Below are 16,316 nucleotides of genomic sequence, written 5' to 3'. Positions count from 1 at the left end.
GGGGGGGGGAGAAATTGCAAAGACAGACCAACGCCACAGATGCAAGTACTGAGAACAGGTCATTTACCCTGTCTCCACCTCCAACAATGAATCCCCTGCAGCAAATAAGCTGTAATGTTGTTTTAATGCCTCTTCTTATGTTACATCACCATACTAGAACTTGTAACATAAAACATGAAAATTGTCCTTCAAAAAACACTTTGTAAGCTTCGTATCTATTTTACTTAGTTCCAATGCTCAGTACATTTCGAAACTCCTTGAGTACCACCCTGTGATATTGTGATTTATAATAAGAAATATGTATTTGTTTCCCATTTCAGGCACCAAGCTCCCTTCTAAAACCTTTGGAATTTCCTAAGCCTCAAGAGGAATAAAGGTGTCTTTAGTCATGTTAAGGTGACTTTTGGACTGCACCTAAAGGAGGGGGCTGGTTGCCAGGGAGACAAACCACGTGATTAGAGGGGTTGAACTTTCACTCCCATCCCCATGACCTCTGCAGGTTGAAACAATCGCCTAAGGCTAACGATATCATCAATCATACCTATGTAATGAAGCCTCAGTAAAAAGCCAAACGGAGGGGGTTCAGAGAGCTTCCAGGTTGGAGACCGTGTAGAGATTGGGGCGAGTGGCGTGAAAGCTCCGTGTCCCTTCCTGCCTACCTTGCCCTACACATCGCTTGCATCCGGCCCTTCCTGAGATACAACCAGCAGGTGAATTCCAAAGAAATTCTGAACAACGGCAGCACCAGAAAAAGGTCTATATTATATCTCAGGACATCGGCTGTAAAGGCGACTGAACTCATTTCAACGTCTAAGCTTTGTTCTGTTTGTCTAAAATCAGCCTTATTACTTTAGGCAACATCCTCTCCTCCTCAATAGAAAAATCTGTAAGATACACTCCTTCGCCTTGTGCACAGGGATGCTGCCTGCCATCCCAGTAAACAAAGGATGCTGCCTGCCATCCCAGTTCCACCAGGATCAAGCCACTTGCCACTGCAGTCGCCCACGGAAGGCAAGCCCCGAGGGGAATTCAGGATGGAGGAAAATAAGCAGTATTGTGTGCTTTGGATACCTGCCCTAGATAGAAAGATGCATATCTAAGGAATAATTTCAGTGACCCCAGATCCTTGCATCTTCCCAAGTACAGAAAAGCACTAAAATCATTAGCTTGAGATGTCTGTTCTTTGTGATCAGCAGTAATCTTGTGATGTTCCACAAGTAACATCACAAGTAATCTTGTGATGTTCCACAACATCTTGTGATGTTTTTTTCCAGCAAAAACCTCATATACATCCTGGCTCCTCCCTTACCTCTTTGGAGCAGTTTCTCAGAGCCATCTGAGGGGCTGGCTCCGGGCTACAGTCCTCAGTAAGGTCCCCAAATAAAACTTAACCTGCAACTTTTAGGTTGTGTGTTTCGTTTCAACTGACAATCTATATAACCATTCATAGCAGAGAGTACTAAAAAACTAAATTCCCTGCTAAATTAACTAAATTTAGTTGTCACTAAAATATTCTGTAGTCAGCAATAAAATAGTTTATTGTGACAAACCCAATAACCCTTTTTATGGGATACACACACACAGACTTCTCTTTGTCCTTTCTCCAAATTTTTCCTCTCCAATCCCCATCATCCTAAGAGATACAGGAACCACAAGGTGTGGATGTTTTTGCTTTGATACCACCAAACTGAACCACAGGTGAAACAGGAGGGAAGGGGGCAGGGCACAACTGTTAAAAGCATGACACAGGCTGAGGATATGACAGAAACTGATTAGAACCAAATGGGTCCAAGATGATGGACAAGTCGACTTCCACTAGACCTTGAGCCTCAGTATACGCTCACTGTAACACATCAGCACGCTAAATGACACACCCACAGGCGCCAGGACAGTTCCAAGACCCACCATAAGGATCAAAAAGTGGGCGGTGGCCCAATTCCTGGAAATCCCCACCCCTTCCTGAAATAGTTGGAATACTCCTCCCACTCATTAACCTATGAAATGACCCACCCCTATAAAAACTGACAACCCCACATCCTGGTGCCTTTGTCACCTTCTGAGATGGCCCATACTCTGTCTATGGAGTGTGTTTCTCTCTAAATAAATCCACTTCTTACCTATCACTTTGTCTCTCACTGAATTTTTTCTATGATGAGACATCAAGAACCTGAACTTTGGGGGCTTCCCTGGTGGCGCAGTGGTTGATAGCCTGCCTGCCAGTGCAGGGTACACGGGTTTAAGCCCTGGTCTGGGAAGATCCCACATGCTGCGGAGCAACGGGGCCCGTGAGCCACAGTTACTGAGTCTGTGCGTCTGGAGCCTGTGCTCCGCAACAAGAGAGGCCGCGATAGTGAGAGGCCCGCGCACCGCGATGAAGAGTGGCCCCCACTTGCCCCAACTAGAGAAAGCACTTGCACAGAAACGAAGACCCAACACAGCCATACATACATACATACATACAAATTAAAAAAAAAAAAGAACCTGAACTTCATTAAGTCCTAAAACCAGGTGTGCGATCTCAGCTGGAAGACCGTGGGGTTTGGCCGGGTTTCAGTCCCGGCACGTGGGTTCGAGTCCCAATCTGAGGTGCATGGTTTCACAAGGAAGACAATTACGGCTTCTCAATCTCAAAACAAGTACACACAAGGGAACTGCACCATCTTCAGGACAGGGTTCTGGTTTCCAAAAGCACCATGTATATCTGTGCTGCTCCTTCAAAAGGAAACCTTTCCACATGGTAAGTGTGTAAAATTGCTGTCAAGGTTATTCTGTAAGATTCACTTTCTCTGCTGCAACGCCATGGACTGCTCCCTACCTCCTCCTTTGTTCAAATTTTCGAGTATCCTAAGCACAAGTGGGAAAAAAAACATACAAATGTTTCCCAATTAGCCATTAACCAACTCATTTTTCTACGTTCATTTGTCCTTTCCCTGGAAAACACCGGCACAGTGTAAAGTTCCGTACATATTAACTGCCCCAGCATCACTCTAAACTGCATGTACTAAATATTTCTACTGCATTCTTGGTTACCATGAGATATGGAGACCAAGAATCAGAGCACAACTTCTTGTCACCAAGAAGACTAACCACAAGCTGTCTCAAGACCCCAGGACAGGGCTGGGACAAATAGCAGGACAAAGCCTGCTATTACTATTATTATTGTATATCTTCCCTACTTCCTGAATTCATAATAAAAGTAAAGGAGTTAGAATACTCGATAGCCTCAGAGATGTACTATAAAAACATTTGGTCCTTGACACATACACACTACTACGTATAGAATAGATAATTAATAAGAACCTACTGAATAGCACAGGGATCTACTCAATACTCTATAATGACCTATATGGGAATAGAATCTAAAAAAAAGTGTGGTAAAACTGACTCACTTTGCTATACAGCAAAAACTAACACAACATTGTAAATCAACTACCCTCCAATATAAAAAAAATTTTTTTAATTCGGTCTTGCTAAATCAATCCTATGATTAAGAAATTGATTGGAAAAGATTATACTTTCACTAAGGCATCAAAGCCTCGACCATCCCAGCTCATCATGAAAATGAAGACTGGTCAGCACCCTGGCTCTCCAACAGCCGGCCGTCAGCTGTGTACACACAGCAGGAAGGCAGCTCATCAAGTCCTCGGTCACTAACGGCATCCAGGACTACCTGACACAATGGGGTCTCTGACGTGACAAGGTCATAACCTCTTAGTTCCTCCCCCATCTCAGGGATGATCCCTGATTACACGGAACAGAATAAAGCTACCAAGAGCACAGCTGCTGATGTGCTGGCACACAACTGACCACGACCAAGTTAACTCTTGTCCTAGAGATGAGTTCAAAGTCAGAGCTCAGATTCCAGGCTGAGGTGCAGACCTGTGAATTAAGGCTAAGATTCCTTAAAGATAAACAATTCCTGACAGGACACACATTCTTTTGCTGCCATAAATTCAGTTAGGGTAGAGTAAAGAGACTTCACTGACCACCACTGCCTCCGGACTCAGACCCCCGTATTTCCTGGAGGGTGAGTGACAAAGGTGGCCCGTCTATGGCTACAAAAGTCGAGGTTCTGTTCTCTCTCCCTCAATAAACTAGTGAAAAGCTCTCAGTAGTCTAAGGAGGCCAAGCCAAGGATCTAGGGTCACCTGCAGCTCTGTCCTGTACCCTAAGGAACTTAAGAATTCAGAGGTAAAAAAAAAAAGTGGTGAGAATGCAACCTTACTATTCACCACCAACAAAAACCAGGATAAGCACAGAAGGCCAGGCAGCAGCCAGAGGGAGTGTCAAAGCTCTCTGACTACACATGTTCTAGGGCTACGCAAGCCCCGCAGGCTTTCCCCTCATTCCTAAGGTGCAGTGTCAAACAAAAGCATGGGGCAAAAAGATTCCCGTCACCAGGAGACAAACAGTACAAAACCAAAATTGCTGGAGGAAACTTAAATTAGTAGATCCTCCATGGAGGGCAATATGCAGTTATCTATCAATACCACAAATATTTCAAGTGTCTATCGATGCAGCCACATCTATCAATACTACAAAACGCATGGATCCTCACACCCAGCAATCGCATTTCTTGGAATCTTCGTACAGACACACCCCAAACACGGGCAATGAGACACACATACAGGATGTTCCGCAGTTGGCAAGCACAAGGCTAGAGACACAGCATATGCGACAGGCTGAACAAGCTTCGGTGTGTCCACAGAACACAGTATGACGCCACAGAAGACAAGATGGGAACACAGCTCCACTGAATCCCACCATAATGAAATATGGCAAACCTAAACTGAGGGTCATTCGACAAAATAAACTGGCCAAAGTGTCATCTTCAAAAGTGACAAAGTTTTGAAAGTCAAGGAAAGACTGAGGGATGGTTCCAGACTGTCCAGAAGACACGACACAGACAACTAAGTGCTACCTGAGCCTCAACTGGCTCCTTGTGCCAGGAAGAGGCCTGGGGGACAGCAGATGACACAGGGATGGGGTCTGAGGCTTAGGTGGTGACACAGAGGTCTCAGTATCCTGATTCTGACGGTGGCACTGTGGTTGTATAAGAGAAAGCCCTTGTTTGTAGGAACTACATGCTGAAGTGTTTGGGGTGGTGAGGCACCAGGCTGGCAACTCTGTCTAAAGTGGCTGCACAGCACAGGCTAGTTTTCTGGAAGTTTGTGATTGTTTCAAAATTAGAATCTTTTAACGGTAAGGTAGCTCTTTCTGTACTGATACAGTATAATGCTTTATTTTTAAAAGTTCAGCGAAGTGTATTAGATTTTTTTGTTGTTGTTTTTACTGCATGTTAAGTGTATTGACTAACTGATCTAAAAGAAAATATTTACAAGTGGATGAAGCATTTCAGAATTAAGTGTATCTAGGCAAAGAAGACCTCAATGCAGGAAAAATTTCTGACTAAGTGAAATACTTAAAAATAATTATATTTTTTCAGTGATTATGATGTAGTCAAATCTACAAATTTCATATTTAAAAATGTTAACATAATTGATGAGGCTACAAGTATGGTTATTTTATAACTGTCCTTTTCTTCTGGGAAGAGGAATAATTTCTGAGTAAACTTTAGGTAGATATTAGAATCATTGCTAACTTATCAATTTAGAGGTATCTTACATGCTTTCTTTTACTTTTTTTTGAATTTTTGAATTTTATTTTATTTTTTTTATACAGTAGGTTCTTATTAGGTATCCATTTTATACATATTAGTGTATACGTGTCAATCCCAATCTCCCAAGTCATCCCACCCACCCCGCCGCCCGCCACTTTCCCCCCTTGGTGTCCATACGTTTGTTCTCTACATCTGTGTCTCAGTTTCTGCCCTGCAAACCGGTTCATCTGTACCATTTTTCTAGGTTCCTTTTTTTTTTTTTGGCAGCACCACTAGGCCTGTGAGATCTCAGTTCCCTGACCGGGGACAGAACCCTGCAGTGGAGGCACAGAGTCCTAATCACTGGGCCGCCAGGGAATTCCCTATTAGACTCCTTCTATGTAAAAATTAAGAAAAACATATAAGCAACTGCTTGGGCACACAGTCTCTGAAAAGAATGCTTAAGAACCTGATAACACTTGCCGTATCCAGGGAGGGAAGCAGGGTGGCTGATGGCAGAGGCAGGGCTCATCATACACCCTTTTGAAACTTGAACCATGCAGATAAATTAAAATTACTTTTATTTTGGTTTTGAGGATCACCTGAATTATGGAACCTAAATTTGTAGGCACATTATCAAATAAAGAGGAACAAACAGGTATTTAGTTATCTCAGAGGGCTGGGGAATTTTTATTTTCTGATACACATTTCTATACTGCCTGTGTTTGCAGAGATGAACATTATTCTTCATGATCAGAAAAAAGTATTAAAATACTTAGTATCTACCAGTTACCAGTGTACAGGGAACTCTGTTATACCTGGGTTCAGATTACTCACTCCGTGACCCCGTGGTCCTCAGTTTCCTCAATCCCTTCACAGGGGGCTGTAAGGAAAAACAGTTTTTCCCTTCTCTGTACAACACTGAATACTTCTGGTCACCAAATGTGTGGGGATTTTCCCACACGTACGTAATTCTCAGAATCTCGGGACACCAGCTGGGTATCCTACAATTCAACTCAATTCTGACACTCTCTGCCTGGACAAAGCATCAGATCCCACAGGTTAAGGGCCCAGTAAGACTGCCCCCTTCCTCACTTCAGACATGGGCAAGCCCAGGCTGTCACCTGTGCTTCTGACCAACCCACTATAAATCAGAGGTTCCCATGACCCCCTCCACAGCTCCGATTAATTTGCTAGAGCAAAGTAAAAAAAGAAAAAAGAAAAAGGCAAAAAAAACCTCAGGGACTTCCCTGGCAGTCCAGTGGTTAAGACTCCGTGCTTCCACCGCAGAGGGCACAGGTTCTATCCCCAGTTGGGGAACTAAGATCCCGCATACCTCGTGGCATAGCCAATAAATAAATAAATAAAACTCAGAAAAACAGTTTTCTCACTAGATTACCAGGTTACTATCAAGGATGTAACTCAGGAACAGCCAGATGGGGGAGGTGCACAGGGCGAGGTATATAGGGCAAGGGGTGCAGAGCTTCCACGCCCTTTCTGGGTGTACCACCCCCTAGCACCTCCACGCCTTCACCAACCCAGAAGCTCTCCGAACCCAGTCCTTTCGGTTTTTTATGGAGGCTTCATTATCCAGGCACAACTGATCAAATCATTGGCCACTGGCGACTGATTCAACTTCTAGCCCCTCTCCCCTCCCCGGAGGTCAGGGGGGCTGGGCTGAAAGTACCAACCCTCTAATCACAAGGCTGGTTACCCTGGCAACCAGCCCCCATCCTGTGTTTACCCAGGGGCTTTCCAAAAATCACCTCACTCACATAACTCAGGTGTAACTGAAAGAGGCTTGTTCTGAATAACGAAAGATACCTTTACTGCTCTTATCACTTAGGATATTCCAAGGGTTTTAGGAGCTCTGTGCCAGGAAAGGAAGACCAGATACATAATTCTTATCATAAATCACAGTATCACAGAGGCCAACAAGAGCTGCCATGGAGGACTGACACATAAGGATTAAAAATGATACGTGTGGGCTTCCCTGGTGGCGCAGTGGTTGAGAGTCCTCCTGCCGATGCAGGGGACACGGGTTCATGCCCCGGTCCGGGAGGATCCCACATGCCACGGAGCGGCTGGGCGTGTAAGCCATGGCCGCTGGGCCTGCGCATCCGGAGCCTGTGCTCCGCAACGGGGAGGCCACAGCAGTGAGAGGCAGGCATACCGCAAAAAAAAAAAAAAAAAACAGCATATGTAAGTAATGTTTATTTCCAAGGAATTCATCACTGCCGAGGGTGTGGGTTTGATCCCTGGTCAGGGAACTAAGACCCGGTAAGCAGCGCAGCGCAGCCAAAAAAAAAAAAAAAAAAGATACGTGTAAAGCGTACGCACCCTGCTGGCAGCCAGTGCCGTGTTTATTACTAACACCGTCTCAGGAATCTAAACCGATCAAGACATGAAGGTCTGGATTTTTCAAAGACACTCATGATCTATCGACCCCATTCCCAGTGAGGAGCTGAGAGGAGATAACCCCACAGGGAAGTTCATGCTCAGGTATGCCAGGATTCCCCCAGGGCCAGTCCTCCCACACTGAGGGAAGGAGTGGTAGATGGTATCTGTGATAGACAGGCTAGAGATGGGTCACTGTGCAAAATAAAACCCACCATTTAACAACAAAGGCTTTCCAGGAGAGCTGAGCGACAGACACTGGCCTAGGTTCCTGCAAATGGAGGTAGAGTATTTTTGTCCTTGAGGAGTTTAAAGCTTGGAGAAGATGATCAAGTAAACAATAACAGGGGCTTCCCTGGTGGCGCAGTGGTTAAGAATCCGCCTGCCAATGCAGGGGACATGGGTTCGAACCCTGGTCCAGGAAGATCCCACATGCCGTGGAGCAACTAAGCCCGTGTGCCACAACTACTGAGCCTGCACTCTAGAGTCCATGAGCCACAACTGAGCCCACGTACCACAACTACTGAAGTCCCACACCTAGAGCCCGTGCTCCACAAGAGAAGCCACCACAATGAGAAGCCCGCGCACCGCAACAAAGAGTAGCCCCCGCTCGCCACAACTACAGAAAGCCTGCATGCAGCAACGAAGACCCAACACAGCCAATAAATAAATAAATAAAATTTAAAAAATATATATATAAACAATAACAGTTAAGTATAGTGTGACAAGCATGGCAGGAATTCCAAAAGACTATATATATACATATATGTATAGAGAGAGAGACACACACACACATATATAGACCCACGCATATATAGAGTATTTATACACATATGTACATATATGTGTACACATATATATAGTATTTTGGAAAGTATTTAATGTGCAAACACATTTATAATTTAAAGAAAATGCAACTGTTGTTCATATGAAAAGATAATAAGTTACGTCACTAAGATTTTTAGAGGAAGAGAGATAAATAAAGTAATGCTGACTCTTACCTTGGTATTGTCTGTATAATGAAAATATCTTGGCCACGAACAGATTCTTTTATTTCAACTCTTGTTTCTGAAAAATAAAAACGTTCTGCAGTTTGAAGAAAAGCTCTTCATGGTGCAATAATTAGGCAGCAATTGGAGGGAGTAAAGGTGAGTCTAAACCAATGCTTTGCTTAGCACACCAAAATAAATTCTTAAGAGATCTCGGAATGGCATGTACTTACGTAAAAAACAGTCAAGCTAAGGGGAGAATAAGCCAAAAACAGGGTAGAAGGCAAAAGCCACAAACAAGTGTACGTAAAATCTCAGGGTCCAGAAAAGAATATCCGTCACTAAATAAACACAAGATGCTTAGGGAAAAGTATACAGCGAATAAAGAGGCCAAAAGTTAATATCATTATTCTTTCAACAAAGGCCTGATGCCTCCTCTGTTCCAGGCCCTGAGTTGGGGTCCCAAAATGGGGGACCTGGACCAAGGGGATAAAGACTGACTCAGGAGAGACAATGCAATGCCAAAGGCTGGCAAACTCTGCAGGCCAATGTGCAGGAGAAAGACCAGCCATGATAAAAGAGAAAGAGGCCTGGGAACGATGGCCTCGCTGCAGACTGGAACATATGGTGAGGAAAGGTGTACGGAATGTGCAAAGATGTGGGGCTGCCACTGTGCGCTCGGAAACACAGCGAGAGCAGAAAGAGACAGAGAGGAGGTCAGGGAGCTGACCAGGACCACACCATGCAGGAGTCTGGATTTTATTTCAAGGGGTGACGGCAGAGCCACCGGAGGACTCGTGTGATCACTGGCTACTGTGTGAAGACAACGGTGGCAAAGCAAGAAGGGCTGCTTGTGGGGAGCCACTCCAGTTGCTTCTGAAGGAGTCCAGGCAAGCGACAGATGGCGGGCTGGACCAGAGCAGCTGCAGCGGAGGTAGTGAGAGGCAGGCAGGCTTCAGATGGATTCTCGAATCGGAGCACACAAGATGTGCTGACGGACGTGATGAAGGACGAAGCAGGTGAGATGGGCAGAACTCAGAACCCAAAGGGCCCCACGTGATTGCTAAGGAGGCTGGACCATGGCCTATACAATTTTAAACAGTAGTAAGTAAAAATGTTTGCATGTTGGAAATATCCCGATGGAAGTGAGTAGAACAGACTAGAGAGGCTGAAAATGGAGGTAAGAAGACCCGTGAAGAAGCTACTTTGACAGCATGAGAGAGAAGCCAGGAGGCCTGGAACAGGGATGGGAGGATGGAGAGAAAGGTCTTCCCTAAACCACCCTCTTTTCCTCCAGCGCTTCAATTATGAGGAACCCAAATGCCATCACGATGAAGGAGATTCATTACTGTTCAACAGGCTACATCTCACCTATCTGCACTCATCTTCAGGGTTTTAAATACCGGCATCTCCTGACTTGTCCTGGCAGGAAAATTTCTCAAGTCACCAAGTTAAAAGTTGTGAGTGTGGAAGCTGGATGAAGGGTTTCTGGGGGTTAATTGTAACACACGTGTAACTTATACACACCCCGGGAACGTGTGCTTTCCATTAAACTATCTTTCCCTCTTCCAATACTTTGCTGTATTATATTAGCTCCCCAAACATCAATTTTGTCTTAATTATCTCCTGTTAAGCTAGTGATACCACAGACAGTTATACCTTGGAAAGAGAAAAGCAAGTACAAAAACATGAATCCAAGGCCTTCAACTTGGAAAAATAATTCCAAATTGTTTTCATACGAACTTGTCTTCGCAATGAGTGATGACATTATACTCTGGAACCCACCGGGGGGGTGGGGGGGTTATGATGCTGCTGCATTCCTGGGACACTGGCTATCAACAAGTGCCTTCAAGCAATATCATTTAATGTTCCAGCTCTCCCCAGAAACCCAGGCGGCGGCAAAAATGGGTGACTAACCCAGGGTGAGGGTCAACAAGACTTGAGAGAAAAAAATGAGAGATAAAACTAACTCAAGGAAGTTTTTTAAATAAGTCATTACTATCTAGTACCGATTGCACTTAATGCCATTTGATGGCCTAATGAAACAGATAAATGTAAAAAGTACTTATCAAATACAGCACAATATGGAAGAAAAAACTTACTCTCTACATCACTCCTTTTTCTCATTCCAAAATGACAGGATATTTGCATTATCTTGGAACAGGAGGAAAGGAGACTTTTAAGGAAGAGCAAAGAAGTCAAGATTTAGAGGGACGAACGGAATGCCCTCTGCCCCAACTGATAAAACAGAAACGCGGGGCTTCTCTGGTGGCTCAGTGGTTGAGGGTCCACCTGCCGATGCAGGGGACACGGGTTCGTGCCCCGGTCCGGGAAGATCCCCCATGCCGCGGAGCAGCTGGGCCCCTGAGCCATGGCCGCTGAGCCTGCTCATCCGGAGCCTGCGCCCCGCAGCGGGAAAGGCCACAGCAGTGAGAGGCCTGCGGCCCGCCAAAAAAAAAAAAAAAAAAAAAAACCCATTTCTGTGTTACACATGATTAACATTCGCCTTTTAAAAACATGCCAGCGATTAAACAGAGTTTAGAGAACAAAGGATGTTTAACAAATAAGTTTAACTTACCTCCATTGGTCTCTTGATAAACCACAGACTTCCCCAATTCAGCACCAAGACGCCTAAAGGAGGGGGAGGGGGAGGCAATTAAGAGCGCTCTTTTTAAAAAACTCCAGTTCACAGGCATGTGTTTAACAAAAAGACTACAATAACTACACCAGCATTCTTTTACCAAAAAAAAAAAAAAAAAAAAATTAGAAAATATAATTCATTAAGAACTAAAACCTGCTGTCACTCCACAAGCAGCTTCCAGCGCTCACCAATCTGTAACACACTGCTTTACTGGGAAGAGCCCACAATCAAAGTTCAGTGTCTAGTTCCATTGTTTTTTTGAATAATAATTGTCTTGGAACATCAATACCCAACAAATATGTGGTTACTAGCAATAATTCCAAAACACACAAGCCCAAGGTAAATGCCTCAATTGTCAAAAGCGTTACAGACTTCAGTGTCATTAACCAAATGCAGTGTGAATCTTGTCTGGATCCTGATTAGAACAAAACAAGTGTAAAAACCCATTTTTGGGACAACTAGGAAATATGAACAAGGACTACATACTAGATATTAAGGAATTAATGGTAGGTTTTTGTTTGTTTTCAGGTCTTATCAGTTAGCATTACCATTTTTATGAGTGAAATGATATAAGGGTGGAATCTGTTTAAAAACACTCCAACCAAGTGTACAACAGAATATTATTCAGCCTTAAAAAGGAATGAAATTCTGGTACATGCTACAATACGGATGAACCTTGAAAAAATGATTCTAAGTAAAATAAGTCAGACAGAAAAATACAAATACTGCATGATTCCATTTATAGGAAGTACCTAGAACAGGCACATTCACAGTCACACAAAGCAGAACAGAGGTCACCAGGGTCTGGGAGCAGGGGGAATGGAGAGTTAGTACTTAAAGGGTACGGAGTTTCTGTCTGAAACGATTAAAAGATCTGGAAATGAATAGTGGTGATAATCACACAACACTGTGAATGTACTTAATGTCAGTGAATTGCACACTTAAAAGTGGTTAAAACAAAACTTTTCTGGAACAAACTTTTCAAGAACCAAATATAAAAACGAAAAAGCAAAACCGGGGCTTCCCTGGTGGCGCAGTGGTTGGGAGTCCGTCTGCCGATGCAGGGGACACGGGTTCGCGCCCCGGTCCGGGAGGATCCCACATGCCGCGGAGCGGCTGGGCCCCTGAGCCATGGCCCCTGAGCCATGGCCGCTGAGCCTGTGCCTGTGCTCTGCGGCGGGAGAGGCCACAACAGTGAGGCCCGCGTACCGCAAAAAAAGGAAAAAAAAAAAAGAAAAACCATTGACTATTTAAATCTGCCCTCCTCCCTCTGCTTTCTCTTACCAAGGTCACTGTGGTAAATCTGACCCAAGATAAACAAACACAAGCTTTATATTTAAAATTAGTATTTTAGTTGGCCTCAAAAAGAAAGACAAATAATCAGAGGTTAGAAATAGAAACTAGGTAGTAGAGTGCAAAAAGATTGTTTGGTTTTTTTTTTTACACTCTTCTAATCTCATTCAAAACTCTAACTGAAAAGAACATAGGCATTACTGAGAAAATATGACTAAAGTTTCCCCTTCTACATTTCCATCTAGAATTTTAAAATATCTTCATGCCATTATCAACTCTGAAAAACCCACAGAATTCTAATGTAAGTTGTTTAAAATGCGAAAATGACTTTAAAAGTTAAAAGACAAGCTTACTTATTTTATAACAAGTTTATTTGCAAAGGGCTCAAAAGGCTCTTCCTTTACACTAGGGTTCTGGGATTCTTCACAAGAGCCAACTAGAAAAGAGGCCATTTAGTAAACATGTATTTTTCAGAGGGCCACTATGAGCCTCTGCTCTGCTAGATGCTTGATCTACATTATTTTGTTCGTGCTCACAATGTTCTGGGTCCAACAGATGGAATTATCCCTATTTTACCAATGAAGTTCAGGAAAATCAAGTGTCTTGCCCAGGGCAAGACTGACAAGGCCTTCAGACCCCAAAGGCCACTTGAGGCCAGAGGCTTCCTTAGGTGAAAGAGGCAAGAAAAGGCAAAGAGTTAGACTGATCGAATCTGACTTACAAAATACGGTTAGACCATGGTTTCTATCACCAACTCCGACAATCTGCTCCCCTAGGGTTGCCCTGTTCTCCCTGCCCTCCCCTACACCTCTACTTCTGTCGGTACACCTTGAGCCTCGCGGGTCTTCCACCTGCAAGGCCCTCCGGCCGCCCCCACCTACTGCACCCGCCCCGTCCGACCCCAGTGTTGTAACTACGTGCGGGCCTCCGTCTCCTCGGGGAGACTTGGGAATGGCAATGACCAGCTTCAGAGGTCAACCCCAACCGTGGGAAAGGGAGCCAAACCTAGAGACCCTCTCTCCAAGGCGCGCTAATCCAGCGATTACAGAATCCTCACCACCGCCTGGGAGGTGGAAGTGGGGAGCCGAAAGCAGGGCGAGCGGTCCAAGGACCCGGAGGTGGGGAGAAGCCAACAAGAGTCAGACGAACGCTTTTCAGCTGCAGAACTGGAGGTGGGGGGGTGATCCTCTGTCACCTCCAAGGGTTTGTCCAGACCTGAAACGGCAGGATTCTGCGACTCCCTCCCCCAGGGGCAGGACGATGGGGTCAAATTACCCCTCGCCCGGGTCGGGGGACGTGGAGAAGAGGAGCAAGGACCGTCTCCCGGGAGGGGCCCCTCGGGACATCCCCGGCTCCCGCCCCTTACTCGGTGATACGCTTGGCCAGCTCGGTGCAGGCAGCCGTGGAGTTGGCCGAGAAGACTCGGTAGCCGGTGCGGGCGGCGTTCATGGCCGGGCGGGCGGCGGGGCAGGCTCGCGGGGCGCGGAAAGCGGAGGACACGGAGAGCGGGGGCAGCAGCAGCAGCTTCTTGGGCATCGTCCGGCCCGGGGGCGCAGTTACAGCCGGCCCGCGGCGGGGCTGCACGGGGGAGCGGTAGGCCCGCGTAGGGAAGGAACCGAGAAACCCGGCACAGGAGGGAAGAGGTCAGAGACCCCCACCCTCCTCGTATAAAAGGCTACTAAGGGCTCTGGCGCTACCAGAGCTCGCCGCGACCTGCGCCGCAGCCACCTCAAAGCCAGTGACGACGGCACCGCCCCCTCCGGGAATCGAAAAGGCGCGGCTAGAGCGCCCGCACAGTCACCATCTCAGATGAGGGCAGGGCGGTGGGCAACTCTCTACAAGCTTGTTTTCCGAGGGAAGCATCACGGATTCACTCCGCCGCCTGATCTTATCGCTCCACGGGAGTTCTTTTGCTCTCATCTTCTTGGGTGGTGCAGCCTGACTTGGTAGTGGTGCCAGCCTTTCCAACTTTTCCGCCAGGATCCAAAATGTCAGCCTCCGAGTTGGCTGACGATCTAGCTCTGCGCCTCCATGATAACACAGCGCTAGAGCCCTGCGAGGCGCATGCGCCGCGCTAGGCTGGGATTGCTTTGAAAAGTGGAGGGCGGGGTTATTTCCGTGTGGTTGCCTGGGATACTAAAATGCCCAAAAGGTGATGTACTCCTGACTCTGATCTTTATTCCCCGAACAAACTCCAAACTTGCATCTGCACGTAAGGCAAGGCTCTCTGAACGAGTCAAGGCACTCCTGCCAGTCTTTGCTCTCAATCAGAAAAGCCTTTATTCCTCCCCTTCCATGTGCTCCAGTCCCTTAAAGACTCACTCACGTGACATCCGCTCCACTGAGTCTTTCTAGATACTTCAGCCACACTAAGCCGCCCTCGCCCGCTGGGCGGTACCGTGCATGGCACCATGTATAGTTGCTTCTATTTTTATTTAGCTTTGTGAACATCTGTCTTCCCGACTAGGATGTAAGTCCTCCTAGGGCAAGATCGTATGTCACTTAGTTCTTCGTATTTCCCAGGGTCCAGGGCAGTGTTAGGGGTTCCAGAGGCACGCAATCAATACCTGTTGAATGAGGTCCAAGAAGAAAGTAAAGGGCAGGGAAGCATTTGAGTCACTAGTTATCAGTTGCCTCAGGATTGGGGAGGGAAGCTGATCTCCTGCTTCTCCATCTTCTGAGGACTCTGCCTGTTGTGACATTGGGCCTGAGGCAGCAATTGATTGTGACTCTTGTGTCATGAAGCCTCACAAGCCTGAAGCTTCAGGATTTGGAAATTGAACTGCCCCAGGGCCTGTAGCAGCCTGACCCACATTCCAGCTAGCTCTCCAGAATTACAGATGCACCCACACCCTCTCTCCTAGAGCAGGTGAAAAAGAAAAAGGAAGAAAGAAAAGAAAGAAGGAAAGGAAAAAAGCAAATGGGCTATGGGGTAAATAGCTTAGGCCAAATTATTTACCTGTACACAAGTTCAGCCGATGGACCCAGCCATAAGCCACGTTACCTTCTAAAACTAAAGGAAACCACTTCCCTTCACATTTTCCATATAGATATATTTTTCTCCATATATATATATCCCACAGAACCCCTCAAACCTTAATATACCCCAAACTAAACCCATCTTCATTTTCTCAGTTCTCTCCAAACTGCACCTGCTCCTCTATTCCCTCTGTGAGTAAACATAAGGTGAGGTTCCCAGTCAGTAAGTCTCAGGAGAATCCTTGACTTTCCTTTCTCTCGCTTTCTACATCTATCCATGTATCCATCTATTAACATTTACTGAGCACCTACTGTTTGCCAGGCCCGTTTTAGTTGTTTGGGGTACTTTAGAGGAAAAAAAAAAAAAAAAGACAAAAATTCCTACCCTGGAGAGGTACACCTAGCAGGGGGGAGAGCA

General features: G+C 45.7%; 1 protein-coding gene across 1 annotated transcript in view; it reads right to left on the bottom strand.

The window, feature by feature from the left end:
- PRPSAP1 (phosphoribosyl pyrophosphate synthetase associated protein 1) overlaps positions 1–14,497 on the bottom strand; it is a 30,141-nt gene extending 15,644 nt beyond the window's left edge. The window contains exons 1-3 of the mRNA XM_007454312.1: positions 14,286–14,497; positions 11,564–11,616; positions 8,998–9,064 (exon numbers count right to left, since the gene is read on the bottom strand). Coding sequence (XP_007454374.1) covers positions 8,998–9,064; positions 11,564–11,616; positions 14,286–14,455 — 290 coding nt within the window. The 5' untranslated portion in view covers positions 14,456–14,497. The remainder of the gene's footprint in view (positions 1–8,997; positions 9,065–11,563; positions 11,617–14,285) is intronic.
- Positions 14,498–16,316: the final 1,819 nt, after the last annotated feature.

Source organism: Lipotes vexillifer, unplaced genomic scaffold (genome assembly GCF_000442215.2).
Source record: "Lipotes vexillifer unplaced genomic scaffold, Lipotes_vexillifer_v1.1 scaffold518, whole genome shotgun sequence".
NCBI lineage: Eukaryota > Metazoa > Chordata > Mammalia > Artiodactyla > Lipotidae > Lipotes > Lipotes vexillifer.
This window is presented reverse-complemented; position numbering and strand designations above follow the sequence as displayed.